Source organism: Cupressus sempervirens, chromosome 6 (assembly GCF_028749045.1).
Source record: "Cupressus sempervirens isolate cs-2001-9-10 chromosome 6, ASM2874904v1, whole genome shotgun sequence".
Taxonomy (NCBI): Eukaryota; Viridiplantae; Streptophyta; class Pinopsida; order Cupressales; family Cupressaceae; genus Cupressus; species Cupressus sempervirens.
This window is the reverse complement of record NC_143123.1, coordinates 231,228,802-231,248,674: the sequence shown is the minus strand read 5'-3', so window position 1 is coordinate 231,248,674 and position 19,873 is coordinate 231,228,802. Positions and strand designations below refer to the sequence as shown.

At 37.9% G+C, this 19,873-nt stretch overlaps 1 protein-coding gene across 1 annotated transcript in view; it reads left to right on the top strand.

Annotated features, from left to right (window-relative positions):
• LOC149552104 (P-loop containing nucleoside triphosphate hydrolases superfamily protein) overlaps window positions 1-19,873 on the top strand; it is a 228,117-nt gene that overhangs the window by 198,637 nt on the left and 9,607 nt on the right. Inside the window, exon 11 of the mRNA XM_089787572.1 lies at window positions 8,568-8,650. Coding sequence (XP_089643698.1) covers window positions 8,568-8,650 — 83 coding nt within the window. The remainder of the gene's footprint in view (window positions 1-8,567; window positions 8,651-19,873) is intronic.

Below are 19,873 nucleotides of genomic sequence, written 5' to 3'. Positions count from 1 at the left end.
ACCAACAAGGGTCCAAGGGACTGAACGATACAACAGTGCAGAAAGAAGCAACCCAACAGGAGCACCAAAAAACATTTGAGATAGAACAAAAAAGAAAGCAAAAAATAGGGAAACAACAATAGACGAGAGAAGCACTAACTATCCTTTCTCAGTACAAAGAAATCCAGCACTGAAAAGAAAGTCAATATGGTTTGAATAATTGATTCATATTCTTTTTGTCAGAGCAGCAATGGTGGCACAATGGTGGCATTTCTGTGTGCCATTCATGCAAGCTTTCGTTTCTATCAACAAACTTTGTAGGCTGTAGGACACAATTATCAATCAAAATACCCCTAATACAATAGCCCAGTCACAATAACCCAAGGACCAAATATCCTGGGGTCATAATACCCCATATACAAAATATTCTTGTAAGAATATAGTGGAAGGAAAACAAAATTTACAAATTACATGTATGTTGCCAAAATCTATCATTCAAATTGTCGATTTGAGCACCAAATTAGGAGCGACACCTCTTAAATAATCTTAAATTTTATGGTTGTCATAATTATCAACCAACCTTTTTGGTCTTTCCTTGAGTTCATAGTATTTGTTTTCTTGCTTGGTTGCCTTGTGTATCCAGCCATATATTTATCTATTTTATTTTCTTGGGGACCAAATTCTTGTTTCATAGCTTTGATGGATTTCCTGATTGGGCTGTGAGCTACTTGAAGCAATTCGCTAAATCCTTTGTGCCGTCCTTCAACAATATTATTGGTTTTAAGAAGATCATCTTGAATAGCCGAATAGCAATTCCACATTGTGATTGGAAGCTTGGGTGATCATCTGTTGCCTCTTCTCGATAATCTGCCAATCAAGGTATCTTCAAATTTGCCAAACTTGCCCTAACAATGCATGTTTTTTGGTCAATAAATCTTCTTACTAAAAGCTTGCACTTGTAATGGCTATGAGTATGGAGGCACTGATCAATCTATTGGGAACCTCAAAAACCTTGCAAGGTCAAATTGCCATCGTTACTAGGTCAATCCTCCTGGAGAATACATAGTAAAGCATGCACATATAGAATTTTTAAGAATAAGCAATTTAAAACAATTCCATTGTAATAATGAGAGTAAAGTCACTAGATGATTTAGAATGAACTATCTCTAGACTAAATTAATTAATAATTTATTAGACATAAATATTCTTTACAAATACACCCATTTCACCTACATGTGCATGGATGCCTTTCATCTGATAATTCTTTTCAATTTCTTATAATCATCTATCCCACCACCACTCTCACTTCCTTATGACATCGGTTAGAATGAAACTGCCTTAAAAGCAAAGGAGTAATGATGAAGATTATACAGTGGAGGTGATCAAAGATATTATAATAATTAATATGCTGCTCATTTTATAATAGTTGTATCATGCATTTCTAGCAGATATGTTTGATGATATACAAAACCAATTATAGCACAAGCTTCAACTGTATACAACAACAAATAGAAAGGCATTGATCGTATACTGTAGTAAAATGCTATTAATGATATTACTATACATTACATACAAATAGTAATGATATTACTCTATATTTACTACCCTTGTGACCAACATATTAATTATTGCTGAGATATTTATTTTATGGGTTATTTTGGTTTGGGAGTTACCAGATTCTCTCCTAGACCTGGGAATTCCTGGTTCAATTCTCTCAAAAGTCTGGTCCTTGTCAAACTCTGTCAAAAGTCTGCCGCAAAGGCCAAATTTCACTGGGAATTCTCTTAGAGGAACCTAGGCAGAATTCAGATGACTTTCGTTTCCAGAAGCGGAACTCAAACTGAATTTCGGAGAATTTTGAGAGAATTTGGTTGAAAAACACCCTATGTTTACTTTTTCAAAAAGTTTTTTTTGGCCAAAGTAGACTTAGCACATGATTAGATCCAATTCACTAATCATATTTAATTTGAATTAAATGCTACTTTAGAAGAGGAATCAGGATGTATAAAAGTGCCATGCATCTATTATGGAATATATGTATTACTACGTAATACACCACAATTCATGCATATAGCTTAACATGTATAGTAAATTATGGATTAAACAAAATCTGGATAATTTTGGATCCAAAGCCTGCTTTCTTGGCTTCATCCACTATGATTCAAAGCTGCGTTCTTTGAATCATCGAGTATGTTAATTGATTTGTGATGCTTGCAATATGGTAACAATCACAACCTTTGCCTTAAATGGGCTTATTGAGTTACTTTTTGTGCTACATATTTGCAATAGAAGAACGGTGATGATTTGCTTGATGGTTTGTGATGATATTTGATCAATGATGGTTTATTATTAATGTCGACATTATTGTTTTTGAACTGAAACATTGACATGCTGGTGTATTTTTCTATGTTTCTTTATATTAGCATAGTGGTGTATGAACTTGTTTTCTGTTGCATCTATATATATATATTCTTGTATGACTGGACCCAAAACGAATCCGAACCCTGTTAATTCTATGAGTAACTCTGATAATATAATGATCTTCTTCTTCAGATAGTATAGATCTGGTAATGCATTTAATGAATTAGCCTTTAGAAGACATTTACTTTGTCTTGCAGATTAGTGTTCCATTTGGGAACATATTCCTAATGTCTTAAATTGCTTGAATATAGTTAGTTTAACTAACTATTAGACATCTCTCAAGGATGCTGATTTGGATAAATTAAATATGTTTTAGAAAGGGCTGACCTAGAAAGGGTCATGTCCTTTCTAAGGACATGCCCCTTGGGTTTACTATAAAGGAGAGCCAAGTATGTGGATAGAAGACACGCATAAAACACAAACAAATCTGCTCTTCTAGCATTACTACCTTGAGGGATTTTATATTAGAATTAAAATCAATTTCCAGAATTATACACCATTCTCCAAGAACAATTAATATTCTGTCCAGAATATCCAGAATATCTAAGGACCATTCCCAGCAAGGTTGAAGGTAATATATCAGTATTTGCAGAAAACTTACAAACCCAACGCCAAAAAAATTGAACGAATTTCTAACCCGAATCAATACCTGCATCCGAACCAACAACTTAGGTTATTATGACCCTGGGATATTTTGACCTTGGGTTATTGTGTCCTGATACCATAGTAATGAGAATCGCCCAAAAATCGCCTGAATTGGTGATTCCGTGACCAGATTCATGCTGTGCGATTTTTTTGCATTGTGAATCGGTATCGCCGATTTCTGGGCCATGAATCGCCGATTCAGGCGATTCATGTAAAAATCGCCAAAATCGCCTTAAAAAATCGGGTATGAATCGCCTGCGGCATGTAAAAAGGGAAGTTGAAATTTTTTAAAAAATCACTTTTTTTTTTTTACTTTGTTTTTCACCTATTCTCTTTGTTATAACCTTAAAGGGCCTTCTATTTGTTAAGCATGAGTAGAAGAGAGGAAAAGTGAGAGAGAAGAGAAAAGAAAAGCCATAGGTTTCCAACCGGCAAGAAGGAGGAGCACCAAAGAGATCAGCAAGCCATTTGAGGAGCCCATCAATTGCTTTGGGAGCATTAAGGAGCCAATATCAACACTCCTCAACTCATTTGTAAGAGGTAAGTGTTTATTTTTTCTTGCATGTTAGTGTATTATGCATTTTTTGTTAAATTTTTAGTGTATTATGCGTTTTTTGTTAAATTTCTATAGTTTTCAAGAATTTTAGTGTAAATCTTGAATGTTCTTTATTTTTACTAAGTTGCAAGCTAGGGTTTGTTGTTTTCTAATTTTTATTAACTTCAACCTTTGATATTTTACATAAAATTTTTTATTGCAGCAGCCTTTGCTCTCATTTTTCGCAAATTCCAATGGGTAAAAAAGATAAATGTTGGAAATATAATGAAGAGTTTCCTGGAAGAACCAAATATCAAACAAAATGCATGTTTTGTAAAGAAAAAATAACTTCCGGGGGTATTTATAGATTGAAATTCCACATTGCTGCTATACCTGGACACAATGTTACAGTTTGCACTCACCAAACTCCTGAGGCAAAACGCACTTGCTTAATGGCATTAGAAAAAATTGAAAAAGACAAAGCAAATAGGAAAATGCAAGTTGAAGGGTTAAGGGGTATTGGCTCCCATGTTCCCGCATCTGCAACCGCATCCACATCTGCATCAGCTTCCGCATCCGTAGGTTGTGTTGGAAAGGGTTCTTCTAGGCCTCCTTTTTATCCTAGTTCTTCTGCTCATGCTGGTGCTAGTGCTAGTCGGTCACATACTGAGACAGAGTCTCACACCAACCTATTGCAGCCTAGAGTGCGGAAAAACAGAATGGATAGTTACTTTGTGCCCCGCACTACTCCTGGTTCCCAACCCACGCTTGAGGGCATGGGTTTGAACAAGGAGATTCACGATGCTTCCAGAAAGGAGATATGCAAATTTTTGTACTTTTGCAACATTCCATTTATTGCAGCTAGGTAATTGATTCTTTTTTCTTTGTTTTCTTTAAAGTTAAAATTAAAAGTAAAAGTAAAACTTTAATTATATCTACTTGTTTTATAATTTGAGTCTTTGACATCTAAACTTTTATTTGTGACAAGACTCCTTATTGGTAGAATATGATAGATGCGGTTGCTATTTGTGGTCCGGGGTTTAAAGCCCCAACTAAGGCTGAGTTGAGCGGATACCTCCTGGATGAGATGGTAGAGGACATGAGGGTTGACCTCGAGGAGAATCGAAAGGAATGGATTGCAAAGGGTTGCACCATCATGACTGATGGTTGGACCGATAGGAGGAATAGAACACTCCTCAATTTTCTTGTATCTTGTGGAGGTGATTGATCATTCTACTTTCCTACATACATTGTAAATTTTGATTTGTTGAATGCTAATTCGTTAATGATCCATTTAATATTATAATTCGTTGTTTTGTTACTTGTAGGATATATCATGTTCATAAAATCCATTGATGCTTTTGCACATGTGAAAAATGCCACATATTTATATGAGGCTATTGAGGAAGTTATAGCAGAGGTGGGGGAACAAAATGTGATCCAGGTGGTGACGGATAATGCAGCAAATTATGTTGCAACAGGTAAACTTTTAACTTTGCAAGTTTTGAAAATAAATTTATTTGAATTTTGAAATTTGAGTTTCTAATTGACTTAGAATTGTTGTAGGTAAACTTTTGATGGAGAGGCATCCCACCATATTTTGGTCCCCTTGTGCGGCACACTGCATTGACCTCATGTTGGAGGAAATTGGCAAACTTGAGTTTGTCAAGTCATGTGTGGAAAGGGCAAAAAACATATGCAAATTCATTTATAATCATGCATTTGTCCTTAGCACAATGAGGAAGTACACAAAAGGCAAGGAGTTAGCTCGCCCAGGTATCACAAGGTTTGCCTCGAATTTCATCACCTTGCAGTCCTTGTTGACATCAAGGGATGGATTGAGGAGCATGTTTGTTGGGCAGGAGTGGATTTGCTCTTCCTATGCTATGACCACTGTAGGGTTAGATGTGGCGGATTGCATATTTGATGAGGATGGTTTTTGGAAACCCGCTAGAGAAATCCTTAAGGTAAATTGATTGCAATTTAACATTTAGTATTTTGCTTTTACTTTAAGTTATATTATTTTATATTTAAGTTTTGACTCAAATTTTTTGTTTTACTTTATATGTAGGTCACTGAGCCCCTTGTAGCTTTGCTACAAACTGCCGATGGGGAGAAGCCCTCTATGGGCTACATTTATGAGGGCATGGATAGGGCCAAGGAGGCCATCAGAGCCCAATATGCAGGAGTGCAGGAGAGGTATGGCCCTATTTGGGACATCATTGATAGGAGATGGCAGAATCAGCTCCATCAACCCATCCACATAGCAGCTTACTATCTGAATCTGGCATTTCGTTTCCGTCTTGAGTTCAAGGCGGATGCGGAGGTTCTCACTGGCTTATACACAGTGATTCAGAGATTGAGTAGCGATGAAAATAGCGTTGCTGCAATTGTTGAGCTAGACCAGTTCAACAATAAGGAGGGGCCACTTTTCTCTGGCAGGATGGCCATAAATGCTCAGACAACACTACAGCTAGGTAAAAATTAAATAAAATATTCAATGTTCATGAATCTAGATTCTAAACTTCAAAAAATTGTCATCCACATTCTGAGTCAGCCGAGCAACGCTTCTGGATGTGAGCGCAGTTGGTCCATGTTCGAGCACATCCAGTCGAAGAGGAGAAATAGGTTGATAGTGCAGAGGTTGAATGATCTTGTCTTTGTTCATTACAACCTTCGTCTTAGGATCAGACAGATTTTGGGCGCTAACTCCTCTCCGATCATTCTGGAGGAGATTGATCCAGAATCAGAGTGGATCACAGAGACCGTGGACGCAGTCTTTACTGAGGAAGACCACGTGTGGGTTGACCAGGTGGATGTAGAGGCTGAGGCTGTGGCCAGGGCAGAGGAGGCAGCTAGAGCACGTTCAGGCATTGGTAGACACACACGCGCATGCACAGACGCAGGCCCTTATTCATGAGCCCATTGCCCATGCAGGGGACATGGCTCGGCGGTCCTCTAGGACCTACCTTACACACCTTTCTCATAGGCAAACTGGATACTCAGAGGCTAAGGTTGAGGCTGCAGCAGAGCTAGAGGATGATGATGAGGCTTGAGCTGGAGCCTTGTTTTTATATTTTGTTTACACTGTATAGATATTGATAGTGATACTGAATCACTGATAGACATATGTTTCAAACTTTCATGGATCTTCATCTTAGATTTATACATACATTTATGATTTGATGTCTTATAGATCTTCACGATTTCATCTTACTGATTCTATGATTTGAATCATTATGATCATTTGATTTTTATTTATTTCAGCTAGCATACAATTTACATTTTAGTACATAATGATAACATAGTTACATATGTGATGGATTTTATGTTTCATGTTTATGTATGTTAGATTCTATTTGATGACGTTATAGTGTTTTTAAGTTATATTCAATAAAGGGTGCATGAAATAAGTCTTAAATTGTTAAAATCTTTATATTTAAAGGGTTTTTTCAAATTTGCCGATTCATCACCGATTCACCAGCGATTCACCCCCGATTCACGATTCGATTCGGCCGTGCCGATTCCAATTCACGTTACTTTGCCTGATACTGATTATTCTTGTGGGATACTCTATGGAATGACAATATCAGATTTGTGAGCATGAGGCATAAATAAAATTCTGAAGCAATTAACAGGGTTGTTGAAGCAAATATCATATTTTCTGTGTTAGGGACACTAAACTTAAGGTTGGGCTTTTCGTCAGTGCTGGCTGCAATCACAAAACTCTGTATATATTCATTCACTGAAGATTGGGATTTTCTTCAATGCTCATCAACTGATCACACAAAAAAAGAGTTGTGAGCGATTTATTTGATATGGTGATAGTGGATATTTTGTGTTTCAATCTAGCCTTAGTAGCATCACTGTCGTATGGATTAGCTTTACAACAGTTTTCAAAATCCTTCTTTGATTGGTTTTAGAAACTCCTTAAATGCCATTGAATATGTATAATTTTACAGTGTTTTATTGAACAAAAGTCTCATTAGTTTGTTAGCTGCAACTTCTTAACTGTTAACAGTAAGAAGTTCCCACTGATTAAGAGAGGAGGTGCTGTTATATTTATTCATTTTGTATATGATGGGAGGATGTGTGTGAGGTGTGTTGCATTTGAGTGTGTAAAGTTAAACATCATATGCGTAGAACATCTTGAGAAAGAGAAGCTAATGTATGAATAATCGATTGCAGATTGTGTGAGGAAGTTTTGAATAATGATTAAAAGCTAACATTTTAGTTTCAGTGAGTGAGCTAGTAGGCTTTGATTCAAAGACTACTTTTATAAGTATTTTGAGAAGCTTTATAAATTCATTGTGGGAAGGAATTCATTGTACTACACTTTCTTACATGTGAGTTATGCTGTGTTATCTGGGAATAAGTCTCGATGAGTTGATGAGTGCTTAAATGTTTAGCTTTGCAATATGTAGCTGTTTTATGTATCAGAATATTTCAATTATTTTGTTAGATTTCTTTTTTGTGTGAAAGTATCATGGATGCATCAAAATCTAATTTATCATGAACTTGGGTATTTTGCTAATCGTTTCCCAGTTATCTTTCTTCTTCAAAACTCATAATCATTTACTCTTGCCTTGTAAGCAATCTGGGATATAAAGATATGCAAAGTATTTAAGGGAAGCCTGCCCTGAAAATAGAGGGCTTTGTCGTGCATATTGTAGCTGGGGTATCCAGTTGCCCTACTATTCTATGGCAAGTTTCGACCTATTCAATATCCCCCTCTTGGGGTGGTATTGGGCTGGGGGGAACCGGAGGAAGGGTGGAGCTGTCAATTTTGTCTTTGATAGACTTCAGGGATGACTGTGTGCATTCAATGCAATGTCAGTCACTAAGTCAGAAGCATGAACCGGTGTAAAGCATGTGCAACTGTAAATTAAGATTCATTTTATTACAGTGCTATAGTTGAGTTTGAGAATATGAACACCAAAAAAGATCCATAAATTTTGGGTAACATACATGTTATCATGTGGTGCAGATAGATGGGTTTGAACAGGAAAAGAGAGTTGTCGTAATTGCTGCTACAAATAGAAGGCAGGATCTTGACCCTGCTCTTATCAGGTATTTCTTCAGAACTTATCAAAGTGCAAAGATTCTAACATTTGTTTTAGCAATACACTTCTTTGTATTCTTACTCAGTCAGATGCCATTGTCAGGCACTGAGATCAATGAAATGAATAGTTAAAAGGAATATCAATAAAAAACAATCTTCCTCCTTTTTTGGGTTTTTTCTGGACAAAATTATCTTTTAATTCCAACCTTTATTAGTGAATGATGCCAGCCTTTGAAGATTTTCTCTCAGTTACTCTTGCCTCTCTTTATTGATTCACTTGCAGTATCATGCAATAGCACCAAAATTTGATCCGTTCTTATGTTTTTCATCAAGTTGAAGCTCATTCGAAGAAGATAAGCAGAAAGAAACTTAGAGATAGTCCAACAGGCACATTTTTTCCTCTTTCTTAATGGCTTATTTAGTTTTTTCACAAATGTTGCCAATATAGTGTTATTGGTCTTACACCCATCAGCTAGCATCGATACTGGAAAAGAATATGGGCTTATTTCAGTCCCAGTAAATCCTAAGTGAGATACAATTGCCACACCTACTATGGATATACTACATGCAATTCTTCCTGTCATATAAAAGCAATGTCAGAGTCCAGTTTTAATCTCTACTCACTTTCCTCTCTCCTGAGCTATTTTATCTACATGCATCTGTAATGGGATTCTTGTAGATAGGAAATGAATCTATCATTACTTGTGATTGAAGGTACGTTGATCCTCTCTTATCATCTCACTTCATTCATTTAGATTCTAATTTCCATCTATACATGCATGCAGGTTCAAATGCAAAGCAAACCCTCTTCTGATCCAATTCTCAATTTAAGAAAGCATAGAAATAATTATATATATTTATTAGTAATGCTAGAAAAGGCTTTTTAATTTTTTCATGGTCATATACTGTAATAACCCCTGCTGGTTATGGCTTTAACAAACATCAACTTCCTTTGTAAATTAGAGATTTGGCATTTTATCAAACACTTGGCAAGCAACATTAATTACTCTATGTGTTACTTTCCGCAATTCCTAATTTCCACACTTAGATAATATCAAAAAGTTAGGAGATTTTTCTGAATAATTTTGATGACCAATTTGCAAGATAGGATTTGCAAATTATTTACTACACCACCAAACAAAGAGATACTGAATTTCTGATCACAAACAATCTCTGAATTTATTTGCAAATATTTAATAATGTCAGTTCTAATTCTCTGTCCAACTCAGCTAATAATTGCAAATTAGATTGATTAATGCAAATTAGTGCCTGAAAGTAAATACAAACAAATTCAAATGGCATATAAGGAACCTGTTTCTTTGACTGAATTGTATTTTCAAATGGCTCAGCCCCAATGCACAGCTTCAGAACAGAGATTTTATGGCAATTCAGATTCAGAAATAATGTTGTTATAAAATGCAGTTTGAACAACCTGAATAGCTGAGGTAGACCCTATCAATTGGCAAATATAAATGGCACTCCAAATAGGGCCCACTAGCATGCACTTCTCCACGTCAATTCACTCACCCAATCACAGAAAATACAGCAGGAATGATGCTCAATTTTCATACTCCCAATATCAAATTCCTTAGCAACACTTTGCTTCTCAGCTATAGGAAATACAGTACAAGAAGCCACCATGAAAATCTCAGAAATTATTCACAAGAAACCAATCTCCACTATACTTCAGAAATGGAGAAAAACCTCAGGTCAATCCCTAGACACAGTAAGTACAGTAGGGAAAACAGTTGCAATAATTCCCAGATATGCAATCCACAATACCATAGCTGCAAATTGCCAAGCACTTCTCAGACAACCCTTTTACTTCAGCGACGGCAACAAATTCAGAACCTCAAAAAAACCCACAAAGGCAACGAAAGCAAATAAATATCCAAGCATGCCTTTTCCAATGAAATGAGCTTGTATTTATAACCTTCAGATTCCCTTTTTGTTGCCAAAATGCAACTTCACTCAACAAGCTTCACCACACAACATTAATTAGAAGCTTCCACTAGATTTTCTCATTTGACTTGGCTTAACTAATTAATAAATGGCACTTTCCAATGATAACTCAACTCTCAAGTGAAATTATAAAGTTAAGTTATAACTCTATAGTAAGCCATTTAATAATTAATAATAATTTGGCCACTAAAACTATAATAACTCCCAAAATACTCATCATTTAAAAATGCCGTCAGAAATAGGAGTCATGCCTATTATTTCTCCATGTTACCAAATGCACTTTCCAAAAATAGAAAGGGTCCATCTCGATCAATACCAACTTACCACAGATAGTAAATACACAAAACTAAGCTCAAACGAAGTTCAATCTATGCCAAATGAAGACCACCCTGTAGCTTACTGAGATGTGGAGAAGATAAGACCCTCCCAAGCCAAGCCATTGCCACAGAAGGCCCTCTATCCACAATAATTAGCCTACGAGGATCACAATAATAGGCTAATCCTTGAAACTCTGATGCTGACAAAATTGGGGACATTACATATGCTTGTAAAACAAATTTTGCGTTTGAGGGTTTTCAAAAGGCAGTTAATTACATTTAAGTGTTATTGTATTTTGTCTATTTAAATTTTAGTCATTTAATTAATTTCAAATGTCTCTTGAAAGGGCCATTGCAGTCCTCCCCCTTAAAGTTTGGTCGCCCTCAAGCAATCATAAATCTGTTTACCAATACCCAGATCCCAAATAAATCTACACATAGCTATATCGCACAAATTGGAACAATGGAACTCAAAAATGAAACTCATTCTTGATTAAGATTCCCAGATTCTGAGGCCAATTGGAGAACCATCATTCCTTTGTCATGGAGACCTCAACTTATCCTAAGCTTCACAAGTATAAAAAGCATTCGGAAAAAGCAAACTGAAAATCCTTAATGAAGTTTAATCCTCTTTATACCAGATATTTAGTCTTTTTTTACTTCTCATCATAAATATTTCTAACTCATTAACTTGTGGGCCAAAAGAAAAATAATACGTGCTCCTCACATTGCAATCAAGGTGAAATGTATCATATTCATTTTGCAAAAAGTGAATGCCCGCAGCCATTGAACTCATACCCTTCATGCTCTCATTGCTCTGCTCTTTCAAATCTACAGTCTGAATACCACATCTTACCCTTGACATCAAAAGGTGCTCCATCATCCAACTCAAAGAGTGGATTATCTCATATCACATCCTTGTCTACTTCAACTAAAGGATTATTAACAAACTGAGAAATTGCCTCTTGCTGATTTATACTTTCATGTTCTGATTTCTCACTCAAGTGGGAAGCAATATATTTATCTTGACATAAAGTTGCACTTGTGAACGTAGCCTCCTTCTGGTGTGCTGAACTTTCTCTAAGATCACCATCTGATGAAGCCTCCAACACTATCTCCTTCCCATCTTGTAAGAAGTCCAATTGCATCTTACGATGATCCAAGGTGTACCTACCAACTGATTGCAGCCACTGCATGCCAAGTACCACATCAAGTTGTTTTAACTTTATCATAGAACAGATATTAGTCAATAAGTAGTCCCAAATTGAATACTACGCTGAGTGTTGTTGGGAAAACGGGTAGTTAGACGGTTGGTCCATCCGAGGAAGTTATATGGATGCGACAGTTCACCTCACATCCACTCAGACACTATATGTATGCATTTCTCTCTTGAAGGAGACACACTTGGATGGAGAAAACTTGTATGTAGCAATCAGTTGATGAACACAATGCTGTTATATTCTCTTTAAATCCATTGTTGAGTACTTATGTCTGCAATTAATCTCTTTTAACCCACAAGGGAAAACATTTGGCGCTATTGCCTATCGAATCTGGGAAATATCAAAATGGGTGGATAAATGGGATTACCATTTGAAGAGAATCCAAATGTGAGGACCAATGCCAAAGGCATTAAAAAACTCTTTGAAGAGGAGCATGCTCTAACAATTGAATTCCTTGTTTCACTTCACATAGAAATCGAACCTTTTGTACAAAGGGAAGTTGCATGCAAAGCCGATGAGAACCATGTGTGGGGCGTGCTCAACGTTAGCCCTGCAGCAATTAGGTTGTTGCATTAACTACCTTGTTTGTTGGCGCATGCAACCATAGCGCAAAAGAACTAAAGGGAGGAAGTAGAGCGTGAGCAGTGTCGACAACAATGTGAACGTAACCGTTGCGAGGAGGAAGAGTGCGATGGCACTTGATGAAGAACAAACCCATGAGCTTTAAGCCTCGGGGAGGGGAATAAAGAACACTGGGAAATTCATAATAATGAGATGACAAAGTTGATTTGTTGTATATAAATATGAATTAAAGAAGTGTTCTACGTTTTGTTTTTAGATGATTATAATGTTTGATTAGATTGATGCCAAATCAATTAAACAAAGATAAGAATAAGAAGCAACAATGAAATGTCTTAGAAGTCACACATGATGCTTTAATTTTTGCCTAGCAAGTAGAATGTCGATGAAGGTTTAGGCAACTTGCCAAAGGACAGCCAATCAACGGGTTAACCGAAGGTTACTGCGTGGGTGTTACGGGAGAGGCAATAACCGAAGGGGAAGACTATTATTTTCCGGAACCTAGGAGAGTAAGAAGTAGGGAGGAGGCACTAGTGGAAGTGAGGCAAAAGCTAAATTTGATTGAAAAAACACGGGAACAGTTTCTCAACCCGTCTATCACGCCATAGGCAGAGAAAACAAGGAACACAGGGAAAGAAGGAACCGGTGTGGCTGAAGGCACAAGCATGCGGCAACCAAGATACCTTGCTCAATCCTTACCAGGACACTCAGTTCGGCTTTGGTATGCCAAACGTAGGAAGACAGTTTGGTAGTAGAAGTTTGGGATTCGTCCCTATTATGCCCCTAAACAATATAAGCAATGCGGGCAGCCAAACACAAACCCCACCAAGGGTACAAAAACCACTCGTACAACAAACAATGGTGCTGGCCACAAATAAGCAAAAATTGTGCAATTCACAGACTAGGCAAACGAGGATCTTGTCCAGCTTTGCCGGACCTAGGAAACCATATGGACTGCCAATGGAGTCATCAACGAGGATGGGTGGATCAAGCAGCTCCCTGCCACATTGAGAGAAGGAGCCATTGATTGGTACTCTGATGTAGACAAAACTTGCATGACAACATGGCCAGATGTAAACAAAGAGTTTCAAAGAGAGTTCAATTATTGAGAGATGATAATGAGATCCTTTCCGAAATCTATAGCACGAAGCAAGCAAAGAATGAATCTGTTAGGGCGTACGATCGACGACTGATGGAGTTATTTGGAAAGATGACATTTGCCCCAGGCCACGAATTGAAGAAGCGATGTTTTGTTGAAGGACTAAAGGCCTCCATCCGGAAGAAGATGAAGATTGTACCTTCGACATTGTACAAGAATGCATATAACCGTGCAATGGACTTGGAAAGTGAATGCTAAACCTCCAAGAAGAGTAAGTCCTCAGATGATGACTCCTTCGAGGGAAGGAGCGATGGAGAATCTACCAAGAAAGTTCCTCAAATTATGATGAGGAACTTAAGACATCAAAGGGAGGACCAAGTAAAACTGTGGAGGACAAGGTGTGGTGTACGAATTGCAAGGCAGTCAAGCACATGAATGGTTCATGTCCAAAGAAATACTTCTGCGACTTCTACCAAATTATGGGACATTTTATGAAAGAATGCCCCTACAATCTAAGGGCTAGGAATTAGCAAGTGTTGTTCACACAAGGACAAAGGGTTATGGTGATGTTTGATAGTGGAGCTATGCTAAACTTGATAAATTCCTCTCTGGTGAAACGAAGAGGTCTACCTATGGAGACGCACGCAGGATTTCAGGTCAAGGTTTGCTAGAGGGACTCTCCTACCATGCACACACCTTGTTTGTCAGCTAAGTATCACAATGGCGAATCACACGGTGAGCAAAGATTTCTTGATAGTGGATCTTGATGATATGGAGGTTATCCTAGGCATACAGTGGATTGAGACACTTGATGAATACACTTAGAGCTTCAAACGGATGGACTTCACTTTCGTTATCAATGGAGAGAAGGTTGTTCTCTACGAAATGGCAAATGCAGGTTCAAAGGAAGTTTTTGCACATCGAATGGAGGCAATTTTTCGGTGTGATGACATTGCATGGGCTGCACATTGTTTTGTCTCGACGGAACCTATAAAAGGGCAACAGACACCTCCCCAAGATGATGATCTCCAAAAAATTTTCAGCGACCATGATAAATTTTTTATAGACATTCCCCTCGACATACCACCCATTGAGGGTTTGAACATACTATCGAATTGAAAGCAAGAGCCAAGCCAGTCATAACCACACCGTACTGCCATCCCAAGAAATTCAAAGATGAGATCGAAAAGACGATTTAGGAACTGTTAGAGAAAGGATGGATCCATCCCAATTCTAGCTCTTTCGTGTCGTCAATGGTATTGGTCAAAAAGGATGAGATGATGCGCATGTGTGTGGACTACTGTGTGTTGAACAAAAAACAATAAAGAATAGATATCCCATTCCAAGGATAGATGAGTTGCTGGATGAATTGCATGGCGCATTCTCTTTTCCGAAAATAGATCTTCGTTCCGGATACCATCAGATCTGCACGAGGGAGAAAGACATGGAAAAGATGGCTTTTTGTTGTCACTATGGGCATTACGAGTTCTTGATCATGCCGTTCGGATTGACAAATGCACTTGCTACATTCCAATTATGCATGAATCGCATCTTCAACAAACAATTGCGTAAGTACTTATTGGTATTTTTTGATGATCTCCTTAATTTATAGCAAGACATGGGAGGAGCACTTGAAGCATTTGGATGAAGTCCTAAAGATCATGAAAGAGCAGTCTTTGTTCACCAAGCAATCCAAGTGTGAATTCAATATGACAGAAATATTGTACCTGGGGCATGTCGTCAGTAAATATGGAGTTCAAGTTCATCAAGAGAAGATTCAAGCTATCCTTGATTGGCCTCCCCCAAAATCACTCATAGATCTGCGAGGGTTTTTCGAACTGTGCAGTTATTACCGGAGGTTCGTTAAAGGCTTCTCTTAGCTCAGCACACCCTTAACGGATCTGACAAGGAAAGGGTCTTTCTAGTGGAATGAAAAGGCACAACTCACTTTTGATAAGCTGAAAAAGGCAATGAGCACTTGTCCCATACTTGCATTACCTGATTTCACTCGATCATTCGTTTTGGAGAAGGCATTGGTGCGGTACTGATGCAAGATAGACACCCCATAGCTTATGAGAGCAGGAAGCTTACACAAACAGAACACTTATATTCCATCTACAACAAAGAGATGTTGGCCATCGTACATGCACTAACCAAGTTCTGACAGTATCTAGTAGGTGCCAAGTTTGTCATCCGCATGGATCACAATAGTTTAAGATATTTTCTAGAGCAACAAGATTTGAACGAGAGGCAACAGAAATGGGTAAGCAAGGTTCAGGCCTTTGATTTTGACATTGAATATGTAAAAGAAAAGAACAATGTGGTGGCAAATGCTTTGTTCAGGAAACCTGCCGTTTGCTTACTAACCCAAATTTCAACCGACTAGAAAGCACATTTGTTGGTAGAATATTCAAAAAACACATTTGCGTGTGAGCTAATGGATGGAAACACCAAGGATGATCAGTACAAAGTGGTGGATGACATCATTTACTATAAGAGTTGGATATTTTAGTGTTGGAATCCAAATTGAAGCAAAAAATCCTAAAGGAGGTACATGAATCACTCTTGATAGGACACCCGAGTTTCCTCAAAACTTACAAAAGTCTTTGGGAGAGGTTTTCATGGAAAGGACTTAAAGGAGACGTATTGCAGTATGCAAAAGAGTTTGCGGTCTGCGAGCAGAACAAATCCAAATCTACTCTACCTGTTGGGTTACTGCATCCCCTATCGATTCCAAAACATAAGTGGGAAAGTATCTCAATGGATTTCATAACGGTGCTTCCCAAGGTTAACGGAAAGGATTGTATTTTCGTGGTGGTTGATAGATTGACAAAGTATGCACATTTCTTTACCATCCCCTCGGATTTTTAGGTTGCACAAGTTGCTGATCAATTTTTTAGAAAAGTCTTTTGTCTGCATGGTTACCCCAAAACATTCTCAGTGATCAGGATGGGTGATTCATCAGTATCTTCTGGACAAAACTGTTTCGATTGGCAGGGACAAAATTGTCACCAAGTACTAGTTACCACCCTCAGACAGACGGACAAACGGAGATTGTGAACAAATGGCTCGAAGGTTACCTTCGAAACTATGTTTCGGCACAACAATGGGCATGGGTCAAGTGGATACACCTAGAAGAATACTATTACAATACCACGTATCACATGTCCATTGGGATGATACCATTCAAAGCTCTATATGGGTACGTACCCCTCTCCTTCATCAACACAGTGCTGGGAGACAGTTGCTCACCAAGGGCGAGGGACTAGCTTCAGGAGGGACAGGATATCCTACGATACCTAAAGGAAAACTTACAACAAGCACAGAATCAACAAAAGATGTACGTCGACAGACACCGAATGGATAGGAGTTTCGAAGTAGGGGACTTGGTTTATCTTAGGGTCTAGCCATATCGACAATCCTCATTGAAGGAAAAGGGAAAAGAAAAATTGAAGCCATGATTTTATGGCTCCTATTACGTAGTTCGTTGCATTGGAGAAGTTTCTTATTGGCTAGAACTTCCAAAGGGAAGCCGTATCTATAACATCTTTCATGTTTCATGCTTGAAGAAGGCCGTGGGGCAGAACGTCACAATAGCCACAGACCTTCCACTATTCAATGAAGAAGGAAAGCTCATATTGGAACCAGCCGAGATCATCAAAGTATGTGAGAACACCTTGCGAAACCACACGCTGAAGGAATATTTGGTGTGTTGGAAACACTTGCCATTGGACAACATGACGTGGGAAGCTGAACACATTCTCTAGCACCCGACACTGCATTTGCTTGAGGACAAGCAAATTTTGGGATAGGACTGTAATGTTCTCGTTATAAACTAAATCATTTATCAAACTATTGTTAATCGAGTGATTGCTTTAATATATCTTGGACCTATTTTTGTTTTGTTTCCGTAGTTTGTGTCCCCATGGGCTATCTTTGTACACCCTCGGAAAGTTTTCCTGATGATTATTTAAGTACGGCTTGTAGGTAGTATTTAGGTATGCATTTTATTTGCATTATTTCTTTGTACAACGAATTCACGTTGGGATTCTCTATTGTTCGCCATTTCGAAAGTGAAAGATCTTCCTATTTGGCTCATGCAGTGTTGGTGGGATTCAACCCTCACCCTATTCCATGGCCTGTAATGCTTCGCTCAGATCTAGCAAATCAGAGCATCATCTTTTGGCAAATTCTAATCAAAGGATACTGGTGTTCTACTTTACATTTGATTCTATTTGATAAATTTGGATCTATAAGTTTAGTTTGCGTTGTTGAGTTCTTTCTTTCGCACACTCTTCATCTTTTCGCACTCTAGGAAAATAGTCAAACAGAACAATCCATCACTGTACGACATCCTTGTTTTTCCTCTATTGCATATTATAACTAACCATATGTCCCCCCTTGTGGCATGGTCGCTTGACCGTATGGCCCTCCTATGGCATGGTCTCTTGACCGTACGGCCCTCATGTGGCATGGTCCCTTGACCATACGGCCTTCCTGGCATAAACCTCTACCCATGCCGTACGTCTTCTCCACACTCCACCATACATCAAATTGCTCCACCGTACAGACACCGTACGACCATCAGTCTCCTCACTCAGACACCAACCCACTATATGACCCTCTTCCAATCCACACCATACTGTCACTAAGCAGCCATACGGCTTACTTCTCCCTCACATACCATACAGCCCACAGTTTCAGTTACATGTGCATTCATATGGTATGTGCATATTGTGCAATCCTATTAGCTTGAAGATAGTCGAGTCCCACATAGAGGTCAGGAACATTACAGAGAGTTTGGTGGCAAAATATTTTTCCTTGGTGTTCAGGTGTTGGGCCTTGGAGAATTCCCCTTGTTCAATTTTTAAGGTTGGATTTGGCCTATGGTGATTTTCCCTAGATTTGGATTCATGTTCTTCCTCTTTGGTTCTTGGTTGGCACTCTAATGGAGGTATTGTCATTGATGCCAAAGGAGTACATGAGCATGAGCAAAGCTATAAGCATCATCAATAAACGGAAGAGGTATGGATATAAATTTGATAAAGAGAAAATGAACTCAATAATAGATAACGTAAGTTGTGGAAACAAAATAATAAATATAGAGATCAAGGCAGAGACAAATATACATCAATGATAAAATATTAATAAAAAAGGCCATATGAGGTCATAGGGAAGATTTGATGAGATGCCACTTGGCATAATGAACCCCAGTCCAGATGGTGGTTCTTGTATTGAAGATATTCCCAAACACACAATATGTGATAGACATGGAACAAGTACGGTGCAACTTTCTTAATGAGAAAAGTATGCAGTAATAAGAATAACAAATAACAGATATTTATGGCAATCAGTTTATAAGTCTTGACAAAGGAAATCAATTAATATGTTTTCAGTCAACAGCTCATTGATACACAGATGCAGAGATACTACAGTGACTATGATCTCAGAGGCAATTAATCATTATATTAAGAGCATATGTGAAAGATGCTTAAGCTACAGCCAGAAGACCATATCATTGACAAAGAGCAATTGACATATTTATAGCAATAGCAGATTGAAGAGAATATGTTTATCATCAAAGCAATGATGGTGAACTGTGAGATACATACATCTGCAGTACATAAAGCTGTGATTCATAGAAAATCAATGATATGAAACGATGCAGATTTACGACAGCAGTATCAAGTAAAACACAAGAAATGTAATGAATAGGGATTACTTTTAAAATAGAGTTCTTTGGCATATAATAATGATTAAGTCTTCAGTGGCAACATATATGGCACCGATAAAATGATAGATGGTGGAAGAAAACAATAAGATTGTTATTTTCCAGTTACACAGGGGCAGTGGCTATGTCATTCACACATGGAAACACAAAATTATCAAGAGGGGCCTTAAGATCGAAGGCAAGATATTAACATTGGATTAACTTGTGTGTTTGGTCTCCAGAAACAGCAATACAATAGACACACAAAATATGTCCATGTGCATTCATCGCGATAATAAAACAACTTAAGAAAAGAATTGTTAAATATGATGATTATCAGCAAT